This window comes from Pongo pygmaeus, chromosome 11 (genome assembly GCF_028885625.2).
Source record: "Pongo pygmaeus isolate AG05252 chromosome 11, NHGRI_mPonPyg2-v2.0_pri, whole genome shotgun sequence".
Classification (NCBI taxonomy): domain Eukaryota; kingdom Metazoa; phylum Chordata; class Mammalia; order Primates; family Hominidae; genus Pongo; species Pongo pygmaeus.
The window spans coordinates 141,709,200-141,726,558 of NC_072384.2; the positions used below are offsets into that span (position 1 = coordinate 141,709,200).

Here is a 17,359-nt window from a genome sequence, read left to right on the forward strand (position 1 = left end):
GCACACCAGCGGGCCCCAAATGTGAGGGTGTTAGTGTCTCAGGCTGTGGTCTTCCAAGTGGCACACCAGACTGCAGACTGGGGCAGCAGGCTTTTTCTGTAGAGGGCCAGGTAGTGACTATTTTCAGCTTTTCAGGCCATAGGGTCTCTGCTGTTGTCACGAAAAAGCAGCCCTAGACAGTAAGTAAATGAGTGTGCTCAGCCGTGCTCCTGTGCTCAGCCATGCTCCCACAAACCCCGTGGGGATTTGAAACCAGGCAGGGGTCCACAAAGGATGGATGGCCACATTTGACCCAAGGCCTGTTTGTGTATGACCTGTGAACTAAGAATGTTCTTAATACTTTTAAAGTGCTGCAAAAACAAAAAGAACAAAAAAGAATATGCAACAGAGACCACATGTGGTCCACAGGGCCAGACATATTTGCGATCTGGCCCTTCCCAGAAAGTCTGCTAGTCCTTGGGCAGACCACACCATTTGCAACAACCAAAATTCAGTAAAACTTCAATGTTTCTGGTCCTTAAGAATCCTAAGGTTAGGGTGGCAGCTTCCAGCCCAGCCCCAATACTCACTGGTCTTCTGCTGTCTCCCAGAATTGGTGCTGGGGCAGGACAGCTGCTGCCCAGGGGACGCCATTAGGCTCCAGCTTAGCCGGACCATCCTTGAACCAGGCCCAGGCATCGGGGGCCCTGTGACTTGAGCACCCCACAGAGCCAGTGGCTCACTTCAGGCACTGGACCGGAAGGTGAGCTTCCCCAAAGGGTAGCTGCCATTTTTTCTTGCAAATCCAAGATGGCTCTTTGGTACTCTTGAACATACCATTTCCTTTAGGCCACCAGGACCTGTTGGGTGCTGCCCTTATGGGCTCAAGTTTAAAACCCCCAAAATGGGGGTGTCGGGTCAGTGAATCACAGAGCCCACAAGGGTCACGCTCTGCTTCTACAAGTGCTCGCTGCAGGCCAGTAGCCACCCCGCCTTAAAGGGAGTGCAGTGGGGTCCTGCCCTGGGCAGGGGCTGCTGCTGGACTGGGAAATGGCCTCTCGACTCCAGAGGGCTTCCCTTCTCTTGGACTCCACAGTTTCTGCAGAAGGGACAGAGAGGCAGGGAGAGGCCATCTACGGGCCCCCTCTTACCTCAGCATGCCACAGTCCCTGAAAGTCCCCTGACACCACAGGACGTGAACACGCAGGCAGGAAACACCACGTCAACAGCAATTCCACCTTCAGATGTGACAGCTGCGCACACCCAAGTTCCATCCTCAAGCTCACTTAAGCATCCCCACTGCAACCCCCTCGCTTTAATTCTAGTGCCTTCTTCCCTATGGGAACACCTCTGAGGGGTTTAGCATGCATAGGAATTGGGGGCTCAGCACAGCTGTCCGGGACCACAAGAGTAGAGAGTGTTGCAGACGTGCTGGGCCACTTGCCCCCTCCAGCTGTTAGCTCCTTGTCAGTGCCCATTCCTCTTCCCCACCACTGCACTTCCCACATCCAGAGTGGGTCCAGGCTCAGAGGCTCCCCCTTCCTTTGTCCTTCCCTCCCTGTTTATTCACACACCATGCAGTTCACTCTTTTAAAGTATACAAATTAGTGGCTTTTCATATATTTACAGCATTGTATGTCCATCACCACAATCTATTTCGGAACATTTTTCCTTACCCTGAATAGAAACTCCATGCCCTTTAGCCCTCACACCCCAGCCCCCCATCCACTGCAGCTCCAGACAGTCACAATCTATGTTCTGTCTCTCCTGGATTTGTCTGTTCTGGACATTTCATACAAATAGAGTCATAGTCTTTTGGGACTGGCTTCTTTCATTTAACATAGTGTTTTCAAAGTTTATTCATGTTGTAGCATGGATCAGTACTTCATTTCCTTTTATTGCCAAATAATATTTTATTTGTTTTCATGTATCCATTCATCGGTTGATAGACCCTGGGATTGGTTCTACTTTTTTGGCTATTATGAATAAAGCTACTGTGAATACTTACATAGACATTTTTGTGTGGACATGTTTCCATTTTCTTGAGTATATATGGTAGTATAAGTGGAATTGCTAGTGTGTATATTAATTCTTTGTTTAATTATTTGAGGAAATGCCAGACTATTTCCAAAGCAGCTATACCATTTTATATTCCACTAGCAATGTAAGAGGGTTCCAATTTCTCATCAACACTGGTTATTATCTGCTTTTTTCATTACAGCCATCCTGCCAGGTGAAAAGTGGTATCTTGTGTTTTCAATCTGCATCTCCCTAATGGTTAATGCTGTCAAGCATCTTTTTGTATGTTATTGCCTCCTTCTAAATCTGCTCTAGAGTAGTGCCTATTGAAGTTTTTATTATTGAGTTGTAATAGTACTTTATATCTTCTAGATATATATCCCTTATCCGATTATGATTTGCAGGTACTTTCTCCCATCCTGTGGGTTGTCTTTTCATTTCCTAAAGGTGTCCTTTGAAGCACAAATGTTTTTAATTCTGATAATATTCAGTTCATCTATTTTTTCTTTTGTTGCCTGTGCTTTTGGTGTCATATCCAATAAACCATGGTATAATCCAAGGTCACAAAGATTTACACCTCTGTTTTATTCTAAGAGTTTTATAATTTTAGCTCTTACATTAGGCCTTTGATCCACCTTGAGTTAATTTTTGTATATGGTGTGAGGTAGGGGTCTAGCTTTATACTTTTCATAAGTATATTCAGTCTTACCAGCACCATTTGTTGAAGATACTATTCTTTCCCCCACTGAATAGCCTTGGCACCCTTGTCATGACAACACCCAAATCAGGTGGCCTTGTTTCCAGCCTACCTCTCACTACTCAGCTTCATCAACAGGTAGGATATAGAGGAACCTCACTCTCCCCACCCCACACCACTGCAAACACTTACCACTTGTGGAGAACATTCTCCACTGGGATCCTGGAAGACTTCTCATTTCCCCTAACATGAGCTATGGTGGCCTTTGTCCTTCCTCTTCCAGAAAGTCATTATTCTGTCATGCTAACATTCTCCCCTCCATTGTTTCTTCTTAAGCCAGTTTTGGTAAGTTGCATTTTTCAAGAAAATTTTCTATTTTAGCTAAAATTTTTGAAAGTATTATTATAAAGCTGTTTATAAAATCCTCTGATTACCTTCTCTGATAACATCAGGGGCTGAAATGGTAGCCTCTTTTTCAGTCCTAAGCAATTTGTGCCTTCTCTTTCTTACTTGATCACTCTCACCAGAGGTTTATCTAATTAGTTTAAACAAGTTTTGGCTTTGTTGATGATTCTCTTTATTCAGTATTTGTTTTCTATTTTATTAACTTCCGCTCTTAATTTTTATTTGTTTCTTCTCTTACATAGGAGTTTATTATATATGATTTTATTTACTAAACTTTGTTTAGTATATTTACTTACTATATATGAGTTTGTTTACTAAATTTTGTGTTTATTTACTATATATAGATACTAAAATATGCATGCAATACTATAAATTTCTTTTTTTTAACTTTCTTTTTCATTCATTTATTAATTTTTTTTTTTTTTAAATTAAGTATTTATTGATCATTCTTGGGTGTTTCTCGGAGAGGGGGATATGGCAGGGTCATAGGATAATACTGGAGAGAAGGTCAGCAGATAAACACATGAACAAAGGTCTCTGGTTTTCCTAGGCAGAGGTCCCTGCGGCCTTCCGCAGTGTTTGTGTCCCTGGGTACTTGAGATTAGGGAGTGGTGATGACTCTTAAAGAGCATGCTGCCTTCAAGTATCTGTTTAACAAAGCACATCTTGCACCGCCCTTAATCCATTTAACCCTGAGTTGACACAGCACATGTTTCAGAGAGCACGGGGCTGGGGGCAAGGCCATAGATCAACAGCATCCCAAGGCAGAAGAATTTCTCCTCCCAGACGGGAATACTATAAATTTCCATTGAAGTTCTGCTTTCTCCACATCCTCACAAGTTTTTGCTAAACAGCATTTTTGTTATATTTCTTTATACAGTTATTTATATTTCTGTTTTCTGTTTGCCTCCATTTCCTGGTGATGAGAATTCATATTTCTTAACCTCTACTTTTTAAGTTATTATTTCTAGTATAATTACACTGTGGATAAAGAACAAGCTCTGTAAGTTTTGCAGTCATTTGAAATTTGTTGGCAATTGCTTTATGGCCCAATATGTGGTAAAAAAGAAAAATGTTCCATTTGTGATATCTATTAGGTCATTTATTATTTGCATTGTTCAGATTTTCTTTATTCTGACATATTATCTTTGTCTGTGCCTGGTCTTTTACTAGAGAAGATACATTGAGTATCCCACCATGATTGTGAGTTGAACTATTTCCTTTTATCAATTTTTCATTTATATGTGCTGAGGCCTTGCTATTGGGTATACACAAATGCAGAGCTCTTATATCTTTATCATGATGAAGTGATCCTCTTTACCTCTAGCAACGCTTTTTGCCTTATGGCCTTTTTAATCTGATAATAATATGATTATACCAGCTCTTGCTTTTGATTAGCATTTGGATAGTGTATCTTTAAACTGGAACATTTAATTTATTTTTCTCTCTCTTTTTTTTTTTTTTTTTTTTTGAGACGGAGACTTGCTCTGTGGCCCAGGCTGGAGTGCAGTGGCGGAATCTCTGCTGCAGCCTCCACTCCCCAGGTTCAAGCAATTCTCCTGCCTCAGCCTCCTAAGTAGCTGAGACTACAGGCATGTGCCACCACATCCAGCTAATTTTTGTATTTTTAGTAGAAATGAGGTTTCACCATGTTGGCCATGGCTGGTCTCAAACTCCTGACCTCAAGGGCCTGCCTGTGCCTCCCAAAGTCCTGGGATTACAGGCGTGAGCCACCATGCCCAACCTTACTCATTTTCATTCAATGCATGTCTGGTGTAGTTGTATTTCACCGTACTACTTTTTTTTTTTTTTTTTTTTTAGACAGAGTCTCTCTGTGTCTCCTAGGCTGGAGTGCAGTGGTGCTATCTTGGCTACTGCAACCTCCACTTCCACCTCTCAGGTTCAAGCAATTCTCCTGCCTCAGCCTCCCAAGTAGCTGGGACTACAGGTGCCCACCACCACACCCGGCTAATTTTTTTTGTATTTTTAGTAGAGACGGGGTTTCACTATGTTGGCCAGGCTGGTCTTGAACTCCTGACCTTGTGATCCACCCACCTCGGCCTCCCAAAATGCTGGGATTACAGGTGTGAGCCGCCACACCCAGCCACTCTACTACCTTTTTTGTGCAAAATTTCCCACCTGTTTTATATTTTTTCTCTCTCCTTTCTTGCCATGTTTTATGTTGAGTATTTTAATCATGCCTTATTTTATTTTATCTTATTTTATTTATTTTTGAGACAGAGTCTCGCTCTGTTGCCCAGGCTGGAGTGCAATGGTGTGATGTTGGCTTACTGCAAACTCTGCCTCCCGGGTTCCAGCAATTCTCCTGCCTCAGCCTCCCAAGTAGCTGGGATTACTGGTGCCCACCACCACGCCTGGCTAAATTTTTTTGTATTTTTAGTAGAGACTGGGTTTCACCATGTTGGCCAGGCTGGGCTCAAACTCCTGACCTCAGGTGATCCACCTGCCTCAGCCTCCCAAAGTGTTGGGATTACAGGCATGAGCCACCTTGCCCGGCCAATCATACCATATTATCCCCTCTATCAGTATAGAATATGGACACTGTTTCTATTCTTTTGGTGATTACCCTAGACCAGGGGTCCCCAATCCCTGGGGCTGCAGACCAGTACTGGTCTGTGGCCTCACAGCAGGCAGCAAGCAGCAGGAGAGTGAGCATTACCACCTGAGCTCTGCCTCCTGTAAGATCAGTGGCGGCATTTGATTCTAATAGGAGCACAAACCCTACTGTGAACTGTACATGCGAGGGATCTAGGTTGTGTGCTCCTTATGAGACTAATACCTGATGCTCTGAGGTGGAACAGTTTCATCTGCAAACCATCCCCGCACCCCCACCCCAGTCCATGGAAAAATTGTCTTCTATGAAACTGGTCCCTGCTACCAAAAAGGTTGGGGACCACTGCCCTAGACAATACAATATACACTTTTAACTTATTAATATTCACTACCAAGTTCATGTATACGTTTACCCTCCTCCTGGGAAATGCAGTGACCTTGGAACACTTCAACATGATTTATCGTCTCTCAATGTATATTATTGTAATGAGTTTTAATTCTATAAATTTTTTACACCATTTCATAAGGCAATATATATTATTTCTTTATATTTCATTTGCCCTTCTTTCCTTCTTGCATCTCTGATCTTACGTTTCCCTCTGACTTGAAGTTGATCCGTTAGCGTCTCTTTTAGTGTGGGTCTGCTATTTATTATTTATTTACCTGAATTATCTTTATCTTGCCTTCCATAGTAAAGGGTATTTTATCTGGATATAAGACTTTATGCTGGCAGTTGTTTTCTTTTAGCACGTTGAAAATATGATTCCACTGTTTTCTGGCTTTCATTGTATATGAGAAGTCAGCTGTCAGTCTACTTGCAATGCCCCTAATGGTAACCTGTTTTTTTCTTTTTAAGATTGTCTCCTTGTGAATAATTTGTGCAGCAGCAATAGAAAAAGAAAAAAAATGAAGATTGTCTCCTTGTCATTGATCTTGTGCATTTCTGACATTTGTTGATGTGGCTTTGTTTTTCTTTTTTTTTTTTTTTTTTTTTTTTTGAGACAGAGTCTTGCTCTGTCACCCAGGCTGGAGTGCAGTGGTGCGATCTCAGCTCACTGCAACCTCCACCTCCTGGGTTCAAGCAATTCTCCTGCCTCAGCCTCCTGAGTAGCTGGGATTACAAGCGCCCGCCACCACGCCCAGCTAAGTTTTTTGTATTTTTAGTAGAGACGGGGTTTCACCATGTTGGTCAGGCTTGTCTCGAACCCCTGACCTCGTGATCCACCCACCTCAGCCTCCCAAAGTGCTGGGATTATAGGCGTGAGCCACCGCACCCAGCCTGTTTTTATTTTTCTAGCTAGCGAATCACTGGGATTGTTGAGGATATGGCTTGATGTCTTTCATCAGTTCTGGAAAATTCTCACCATTGTCTTTGTGTCTCCTTTCCTTCTGGTGCTCCAAGTTGTGCATTTGTTTGGTCATCTTACTGTTTTCCATTATGTCTCATCCTTTCTTCTGTATTCTCCATCTTTTTTTCTCCTTTAAAATTCTGGATAGTTTCTTCTGACCTTTTAGTTCCAGTTCATAATTCTTTCTTAATGCATCAAGTCCACTCTTCAATCTATCCAGTTAGTTCTTAATTTCTGTTACTTAGTTACTTATATCCTATTCATTTGGTTCTTTAAAATGTCTTTTGATTAAATAATTTACATTCCTGATTAATTTTTTTATTCTAGTGTTTTTCTCTCAATTTTGTCATTGTGGTAAAACACATAATAAAATTTAATATCATAGTCATTTTTAAATGTATGGTTCAATGATTAAAGTACATTCGCATTATTGTGTAATCATTACCACCATCCACCCACAGAATCCTTTTCATCTTTCAAAATTGAAACTCTAATCCTATTAAATAATGTCTCCATTCCCCTCTTCCTTCAACACCTGGAAACCATCTTTCTACTTTCTGTCTCTATGAATTTGACTCTTCTAGGTACCTCATATAGGTGGAATCATATAGTATTTGTCTTTCTGACTGGCTTATTTTACTTAGCATAGTGTCTTTAAGGTTCAGCTATGTTGTAGCCTATGACAGATTTCCTTACCTTTTTTTTTTTTTTAAAGACAGGGTCTCACTCTGTCACGCAGTCTGGAGTGCAGTGGCATGATCTCGGCTCACTGCAACCTCCACCTCCCAGGTTCAAGTGATTCTTGTGCTTCAGCCTCCTGAGTAGCTGGGATTACAGGTATGTGCCACCATGCCCAGCTAATTTTTGTATTTTTAGTAGAGATAGAGTTTTGCCATGTTGGCTAGGCTGGTCTTGAACTCCTGACCTCAGGTGATCCACCTGCCTCAGCCTCCAAAAGTGTTGGGATTACAGGCATGAGCCACTGTGCCTGGCCAGGATTTCCTTACTTTTTTAAGGCTAAATAATATTCCATTGTATGGATGTGCTACATTTTGTTTACCCATTCATCCTCAGTGGACACTCAGGTTCCTGCCAGCTGTTAGCTATTGTGAATAATAATGCTATGAACATGTGTGTACAAATACAAATCTCTTCAAGACCCTGCTTTCGATTCTTTTGGTTATAGACCTAGAAGTGAAATTTCTGGGTCATATGGTAATTCTGTTTTTAATTTTGAGGAACCACCATATTGTTTTTCACAGCAGTTGTACTATTTTCCATTCTCACCACCAACAGTGCACAAGGGTTCCAATTTCTCCACATCTTCACCAACACTTGTTACTTTCTTGGTTTTTTTTTCTTTAAGATGGAGTCTCACACTGTGACCCAGGCTGGAGTGCAGTAGCGCAATCTTGGCTCACTGCAAGCTCCGCCTCCCGGGTTCACGCCATTCTCCTGCCTCAGCCTCCCGAGTAGCTGGGACTACAGGCGCCCGCCACCACGCCCGGCTAATTTTTTGTATTTTTAGTGGAGACGGGGTTTCACCATGTTAGCCAGGATGGTCTTGATCTCCTGACCTTGTGATCCACCCACCTTGGCCTCCCAAAGTGCTGGGATTACAGGCATGAGCCACCGCACCTGGCCAGGTTTGTTTTTTTAATAGCAGTGATGTTGAACATGTTTCCAGGTGCTCATTGGTTCTTTGGAGAAATGTCTGTTCAAGTCCTTTCTCATTTTTGAAACAAGGGCTTTTTGTCGTTGAGTTTTAGGAGTTCTCTCTATATTCAGGATATTAATCCTTTATCAGATATATGATTTGCAAATATTTTCTGTTATTTTGTTTTCAGGTTGCCTTTGTACTCTGTTAATAGTGTATTTTGATGCACAAAAGTTTTTAATTTTCATGAAGTTCGATTTGTCTGTTTTTTCTTTCATTGCCTGTGCCTTTGGTGTAATATCCAAGAAATAATTTCCAAATCCAGCGTCATGAAGCTTTTGCCCTATTGTTTCTTCTAAGAGTTTTACAGTCTTAGCTCTTACGTTTAGGTTTTGGCTGTATATTGAGTTAATTTTTGTATGTGGTGTTAGGTAAGGGCCCACCTTCGTCCTTTTACATGTGGATGTCCAGTTTTCCTGGCACCATTTGTTAAAAAGACTGTCCTTTCCTCACTGAATGGTCTTGGCACCCTTGTGAAAATCGTTTGATTATACATCGAAGGCTTATTTCTGGGTTCTGTTTTATTCCATCAGTCTGTATATCTGTCTTTATGCCAGTACCACACTGATTACTGGAGATTTGTAGTAAGTTTTGAAATCTGGAAGTGTAAGTCCTCCAATATTGTACTTCCTTTCCAAGACTGTTTTGACTATTCTGATAAAATTCTAAAGTTTGCATTGATCTCTTTGAACCTAGTTATTTTATGTCCTGAGTCTGATAATTCCAGTGTCTGCTGTTTCTCTCATTTCTGTGTATTCCTCTTGGTGGGATCATGCTTCCTTGGGTGCCTGATTATCTTTGGCTGTGTCCTGGACTGTGTATTTGTAAAATTATTTGCAAGAATAACTTGAGGCGTAAGATGATGCCATCTTCCTCCAGAGAGGGTTTTCCTTTGCCTCTGTGTAGAAGGCAGGGGTGCTTCCAGTCTGGGACCCCCTTAGTGCCCGTTCCAGGCTTCACCCAAAGGGGAAGTCCAGAGGGTCTTTTCTAAAAGCACGGTTCTGGTCACATTCTTCCCAGTAGCAAATAATGACAGCGTAGAGCTGACCACTGTGATCAGCAACTCACCCACCTGGGCCCGGCACCCTGTGAAGTCAGAGCCAGTGCCCTAGTCAGCTCGAGCTGCTGTAGTAAATGCCTTAGATCGAGTGGCTCATAAGCAACAGAAATATATTTTGTACAGCTCTCGAGGCTGGGAAGTCCAAGATCAAGGCACTGTCAGTCAGCCTCAGTGGCTGGTGAGGGCCCACTTCCTGGGCCATAGATGGCATCTTCTTGTGTATCCTCCCATGGCAGAAGGCAGCTCTCTGGGGCTTCTCTTCTTAGGGCACTAATCCCATTCACCAGGGCTCTACCTTTATTGCCTAATCACCTCCCAAAGGCCCCACCTGCTAACACCATCTCTTTGAGAGTTAGGATCTCAACATAGGAATTTGGGGGGACACAAACATTCCAGCCATAGCCCCCTCTTATAAGTAAGAAAACCAGAGCACAGAGAGGTCGGTAGCTGAACTGTGTCATTGATGGATGCACAGCCAGTGGCATGGAGTGTGGGGCCAGGATTGAAGCATGTGTATCTCACTGCAGAGGTGCTGCTCAGAACCCTTTTGGGGCTCCCCCCACTGCCTGGAGGCCGAGCACAGGCTCCCCTACTTGGCCACTGCAGCCCCTCCAGTCTCCCCGGCCATGCTGGCCCCTGGCCATCCCCACCTCCGCTCTAGTGGGGGCACCCCTCCCCTAAGCCCACCTTGTGTGACCCCTGCCCACCCTTTCAGGCTTAGCTCAGATACTGGGGCTCCGCCTCGCCTCCTGAGGCCCCAGCTAGAGCAGAGCTGAGGAGCAGTAGGCTGGGCAGGCCCAAGTGCCCCACTGACTGAGGCCAGGGCCCAAAGGAGGGCTTTCCTACCCCCCACAGCAGCCAACCAGGGCTGGGCACTCCACAGGGCATCGGGTACTGCACACAGGTCAGAACCTGTGCCCTGAGCACACAGCATGACAGGAGAGGGTGGAGCAGGCCATGCTGGGCCCATCTCAGGGACAGGGGACTGTCAGGCCACCCTGGGGATGCCCTGCCCAGGACTGGCTTCCCCTCAGAGGATGCCTGGTAGCAGGGGCTGGGGAGGCTGCTGGTCCCACCTGCCTGCCCAGAGCCCCCAGTCAATCCCCACTCTGGCTTTCTGCCTCCCAGGTGAACAACAACGGGATCATCTCCTTCCTGAAGGAGGTTTCTCAGTTCACCCCAGTGGCCTTCCCCATTGCCAAGGACCGCTGCGTGGTGGCAGCCTTCTGGGCAGATGTGGACAACCGGCGTGCAGGCGACGTGTACTACCGGGAGGCCACCGACCCAGCCATGCTGCGCCGAGCCACGGAGGACGTCAGGCACTACTTCCCCGAGCTCCTGGACTTCAGTGCCACCTGGGTTTTTGTTGCCACCTGGTACCGAGTGACCTTCTTTGGAGGCAGTTCCTCATCCCCTGTGAGTCCAGGCACTTGTCCTGGGGAGGGGGGGTGTGTGGCTAGGGCCCAGGGTCTCCCCACACCAGGGCCCCCTCTTGCTGATGTGGGTGTGGTGCAGTCACTGATCCATACCCAAGAGGGGAACACGTGGTCAAAACCACAGAGCCAGAGCAGAAGAGGACATGTCCCCAACCTTCCCCAATGCTCCTGGAAGCCACTTGCCTCCAGGAAACACCAAATTCCCCAAAGCAGCAGCTCACATGTCAGAGAGAGGTGTTGGGAGGATTTCCATTTGGAATGGCCCAGTACTCAAAAGGTTAGACTGGAAGGTTATTCTGTTTTGTACTCTTCCTTGATAATGCCAAACATGACAGAAACATTGACTCAAGAATAATCAGCCACTTTGCAGGCTTGATGAGTTCTGGTGGGCTGACACTCCCTAACAAGGACAGCTGCCCACTCTGGTGGCAGATGTATTTACTCAGCACCTACTGTGGCCAGGCCCGTACTGGGCACTGGGTCATGACTGTGCAAGACAGACAGTGACTCCCTAGAAAAGAGGCGCTGGGTGCAGAACCGCCATTTTCAGAGCTATTTGTTCATGCATTTAATAAACACTTTTTTTTTTTAGACGGAGTCTCGCTTTGTTGCCCAGGCTGGAGTGCAATAGCACGATCTCAGCTCACTGCAACCTCCACCTCCCAGGTTCAAGCGATTCTCCTGCCTCAGCCTCCTGAGTAGCTAGGATTACAGGCGTGCATCACCACACCCAGCTTATTTTTGTATTTTTAGTAGAGAGGGGGTTTCCCCATATCGGCCAGACTGGTCTCAAACTCCTGACCTCAGGTGATCCGCCCACCTCGGCCTCCTAATAAACACTTTTTAAGGGCACCTTCCAAGTGACAGGCAAGTGTTCTAGGCACTGGGCAGACAGCCCTGGATGAAGCAGACAGGACGCATCTGCCCCATGGGGTCACTCTAGCCAGGGATCAGGAAGTGCTCAGAAGCATAACCCAGCCAGGGGCACTTCCAGGAGCAGGCTCATTGACAGAAAGTGGACAGTTCAGCTTCATGCATCGCCTCATTGCGCCTCTCTGGCTCCCAGGGCCCCACGATGGGCCCTTACTGGCTCTAGTCCGCCCTGTCCCCTAGACGGTGCCACCACCCCAGTTCTGCGGCCCTCACGTCTTTGTTTGTTTTCCGAGTGTTAGCACTTACGTTCGCCTTCCTGAAGCAGAGCACGTAGTTTCTCTAATGTTGACTTTTACATAAGTGGAATGTACACTGTATGATCACCCATCTTTCTCAGCGACTACAAACCAGCACCAGGCGGCACGTGCATTTGTTTCACCTGTACCCCATGACTGGACAGCTGCGATACCAGGGGCCTGAGGCGGGCACGGCATAGCCCAAGTCGCCTTATGCATGATCCTGTCCTGGTACACGTGTTTAGAAGGGAGATTGCCAGCTGCAGAATTCCAGTTTTCCTCTCAAAAATCTACATATTCAGGCAGGGTGCGGTGGCTCACGCCTGTAATTCCAGCACTTTGGGAGGCCAAGTCAGACGGATCACCTGAGGTCAGGAGTTTGAGACCAGCCTGGCCAACATGGCAAACTCCCCTCTCCTAAAAATACCAAAATCAGCCAGGCATGGTGGCAGGTGCCTGTAATCCCAGCTACTCGGGAGGCTGAAGCAGGAGAATTGCTTGAACCTGGGAGACAGAGGTTGCGGTGAGCCGAGATCACGCCACTGCACTCCAGCCTGGGTGACAGAGGGAGAGTCCATCTCAAAAAAAAAAAAAAAAAAAAAAACTACACATTTATACTCAGAGGAGCCACATTTAGAAGTGCCAGTTTCCGTTGTTCAATTCCCACCTATGAGTGAGAACACTTGGACACAAGAAGGGGAACATCACATACCGGGGCCTGTCATGGGGTTGGGGGAGGGATAGCATTAGGAGATATACCTAATGTAAATGACTAGTTAATGGGTGCAGCACACCAGCATGGCACAGGTATATGTATGTAACAAACCTGCACGTTGTGCACATATACCCTAGAACTTAAAGTATAATAAAAAATAAATAAATAAATAAAAAGAAGTGCTGGTTTCCTTGCACCCCCCAGCTATCATTTTCCAACTTTGCCAACTCTACAGACAAAACAATGAGTGCTACTTTTTAACTTACATATCTTTAATTTCTAGTGGTGCTGAATTTGTTCTAATATTATTGGTTACTTGTATTCTACTGTGATATGTCTGTTCATACCCTCTGACATTTTTTCTGTAATACTTTTGGTCTTCTTCTTATTGATCTGTAGTTCTTGAATTAAGAGTCTCGATAGTTTTATCCGCCATATGCGTTATAAATACGTTTTTCACATTGCTGTTTGCCATTCAATTTGATCTTATGGATTTTTTTTAAATATTCAGAAGCCCTTTGCAGTCAAATGTATAATTCTCCCTTTTGGTTTTTGCTGTGAACAAACATCACACTTAAAAGTCCTTTCCCTTTCCTGAGTTATACATATTCGCCTGTATTTTCTTCTAGGACTTTTCTTTCACTTTAAAACTTCATTTGATTTGGGATTTCTTTTTGTGTGTGGTGAAAGGCAGGACTCTGATCTGATTCTTTTTCAGGGGGTTTCCTGTTTGTCCCAAGATCATTTCTTAAACAGTCCCGATCCTTTGCTCGATTCTCATCTGGCGTCTCTCATCTGTACGCCACCCACCAATATTTCCATGCAGTAGAATTCTGTGAAAACCATAAGTCCTGACTGTTAAATGCTGCAGCACGGCTCTTCCTTGGTTCTTTTTACCTTTCCTCTTTTCCTTTTTACAATTGTGCTCATTTCACACGGGAGATTTTGTGGATCTGGCTAAGGGCAGGGGACAGTGTCTGCTCCCATCTGTGGGCCCCGCACCCGCCCCGGGTGTTTCACTCACCCCAGCAACAGTTGTGGGTTGCGGACGGCCTCTGCTGAGTGGCAGGCCCTGGGAGACAGCAGAGGATGAGGCCACCAAGGTCCTGCCTTGGCTGCCCGTCCAGCTGGAAGACACAGACATTGAGCAAGCCAGGGGCCCAGTGGACAATGACAGTGCGCCAGGATGGTGGACAGGGCAGGGCTTCCCTGGGCCAAGGGGAGTGCAGGGCCCTGTTCAGCCCCCTCTCCCCGGCAGGTCAACACATTCCAGACTGTGCTCATCACAGACGGCAAGCTCTCCTTCACCATCTTCAACTATGAGTCCATTGTGTGGACTACAGGCACACACGCCAGCAGCGGGGGCAACGCCACTGGCCTCGGGGGCATCGCAGCCCAGGTAGGCGAGTACAGTCGGTGCTCTGTTCAGAACCCCTGCTCCCCACAGCCAGGACTGTCATGAGCTGATGAGGTAGGCAGCGGCTCACCATAGGCAGATCCCCCAGTACTGTGCAGAGGCCAACGAGAGGCATCCACAACCATCCCTGAGGCCTCTCACTGCCCGAAAACAAACATCCTCAGGCCCAAAGGCACCTTTGTCCCCCTGACCTGCCCCGCCCTGCCCCTGCAGTCCCCTTTAACAGCTGCAGCAGCAACAGAGATGTCCTCTGCTCCTTGTGCCCTTGGCCTAGCCAGTGACCCAAGGGACCACAGCCGGTAGGAAACCCCGGGTGTGGAGGGAATGAAACAGGACAATGGCCCAGGGTCAGTGCTCCCCAGGCCCGAGAGTGTCTTTGGGCTGTGCGCACCCCCACTCACCTCCTGGCCACCTGCTTTCTCTTGGGGTCATACTTGCCCCTGGCCCCAGGGGAGGCCCAAGAGCCCAGAGGTGAGCTGCCGGAGGATTGGGCTGGGGAGCCAGGGCCAACCCTCTCCTTGGCTCCCAGGAACGGTTGGCTGAGGTCAGGACCTGACTGGGAGGTTGCTGACCCTGGCAGGAACATGGTGGGGGCAGGGTAACCCCTACCTCTGTAGACCTGGGGAACTGGCCTCCCTCACTCTGCCCCCACCCCACCCCCAGGCTGGCTTCAACGCAGGCGATGGGCAGCGTTACTTCAGTATCCCCGGCTCGCGCACAGCAGACATGGCCGAGGTGGAGACCACCACCAACGTGGGTGTGCCCGGGCGCTGGGCGTTCAGAATCGATGATGCCCAGGTGCGCGTGGGGGGCTGCGGCCATACAAGTAAGAGGACAGAGGAGCAGCTTGGGGTGGGAGCGGGCTGAGGAAGGGGGTTGATGGCAGAGGAGAGGTGGAGAGGAAGGGGGCTGGATGCTGACCGGGAGAGTAGGGGCACTTGGGTCTCCAGCCCAGCCCACCTCAGGCATGTGAAACTAAGGAAGGCCTGGCTGGTCCTGGAGCCTCAGCTTCCCCTAGAGAAGACCCCACTCACACACTGCTCTGGGTTGGAGGAAACCCTCTGGAGACTGCGGGTTTCGGGGGTAGAGTTCTGGGCCCTCAGGGGAGGAGGAGCCCAGGGATGCCTCTCCCTGGGACCATGAGGTCCCTACTCTCCCCTCATTCCCACCCAGCCTCCTGCCTGGGCTGGGGGAGGAGCAGCATGTGGTCTCTGACCCTCAGGGCCACCCATGAGGCAGGTCTTCTTACCGCCCAGATCCTCATTTCTGCCAGCGGGCTTGCTGTTTGGTGGGATTTGGTGTCTGCTTGACAAACTCAAGCATCACGTCCACAGCGGAGTTCCAGGGGTCCTTCCAGCCCAGAGTGCACAAATGGAAGGGGTGGGTGTCCCTCCCAGGGGTGGGCACGTGGTTTGTGGGAACAGCCACGGCGGCAGCAGAGCCGTGGATGGTAGCCCCAGCCCTGCTGCTGTGCGGCCTTGGGAGCCAAGGAGCCTTCAGAAATCACTGCTTACACGTGGGGCGAGGGCAAGGGACTGATCCGCTCCACCGAGGGCTGCGCATCACAAGCCCTGCCAAATCTGGGGCCGCAGTGAGGCTCGCGCTGGGACCTGCCGCAGACTCACCTCCCAGCCGCGAGCATCTAGGCTACCGAGAGGGGAGAGGGGGCGCTTCTCTGCAACACTGAGTCCCCAGAGAACACGACAGGGCTAGCAGATGTGCGCGCACCACTGTGGGGCGGAGGCGGGGTTCAGGCGCGCCACAGGGTGGGGGATGAGGGGTAGAGAGTATGGGGGTGGGGGATGGGGGCTGCCGGCGCGCCACAGGGTTGGGAGTGAGGAGTAGAGGGTGTGGGAGGTGGGGGCGTGCCACGGGGTGGGGGGTGCAGGCGCGCCACGGGGTGGGGGGGTGGGGGGTGCAGGTGTGCCACGGGGTTGGAGGTGGGGCGTAGTAGGGGTGGGGGGCGGAGGCACATCACGGGGAGGGGGGTGGGGGTGTGCAGGCGCGTCAAGGGGTGGGGGTTGGGGGGGTGGAGGTGCGTCACGGGGTGGGGAGTGGGAGGGTGGAGGCGTGTCACGGGGGGGTGGGGGGGTGAAGGTACGTCACGGGGTGGGGGCGCGTCACAGGGTGGGGTGTGGGGGAGTACAGGCGCGTCACGGGGTGGGGGTAGGGGGTGGAGGCGCGTCACAGGGTGGGGGGTGGGGGAGTAGAGGCGCGTCACAGGGTGGGGGGTGGGGGAGTACAGGCGCGTCACGGGGTGGGGGTGGGGGGTGGGGGCGCGTCACAGGGTGGGGGGTGGGGGAGTAGAGGCGCGTCACAGGGTGGGGGGTGGGGGAGTACAGGCGCGTCACGGGGTGGGGGTGGGGGGTGGGGGCGCGTCACAGGGTGGGGGGTGGGGGAGTAGAGGCGCGTCACAGGGTGGGGGTAGGGGGTGGAGGCGCGTCACAGGGTGGGGGTGGGGGGTGGGGGCGCGTCACAGGGTGGGGGGTGGGGAGTAGAGGCGTGTCACAGGGTGGGGTGTGGAGGCGCATCATTTGGTGGGGGGTGGGGAGTAGAGGCGCGCCACGGGTTGGGGAGAGCACCGCGCGCATCACGGGAAGAGGAAAGATGCAGTCGCGGGGCGGAAAGACCCATCTGAGGGCTGCAGGTGGCGCCGCGACGAAGGAGACGGAGGAGCCCGAGCTACCCACACAGGGGCGCGAACAGGTCCCCACTTGCATCTGAGCTTAGGGAGTCCGGGCTCAAGGGGCGGGGAGCCCAGGAGCTGCTGCCCCCCGCCCCAGAGCGGCTGCCCAGCATCCGAGGGACACAGCCCTCCTGCA

At 48.9% G+C, this 17,359-nt stretch overlaps 1 protein-coding gene across 8 annotated transcripts in view; it reads left to right on the forward strand.

Annotated features, from left to right (window-relative positions):
- Positions 1–17,359, forward strand: part of SNED1 (sushi, nidogen and EGF like domains 1) — a 102,934-nt gene that overhangs the window by 21,101 nt on the left and 64,474 nt on the right. For 7 of the 8 annotated variants that reach the window (XM_054477239.2, XM_063648416.1, XM_063648417.1 and 4 more), the window contains exons 2-4: positions 10,929–11,216; positions 14,379–14,519; positions 15,201–15,363. In XM_054477239.2, coding sequence (XP_054333214.1) covers positions 10,929–11,216; positions 14,379–14,519; positions 15,201–15,363 — 592 coding nt within the window. The remainder of the gene's footprint in view (positions 1–10,928; positions 11,217–14,378; positions 14,520–15,200; positions 15,364–17,359) is intronic. The other variant, XM_063648422.1, reaches the window with a different exon arrangement.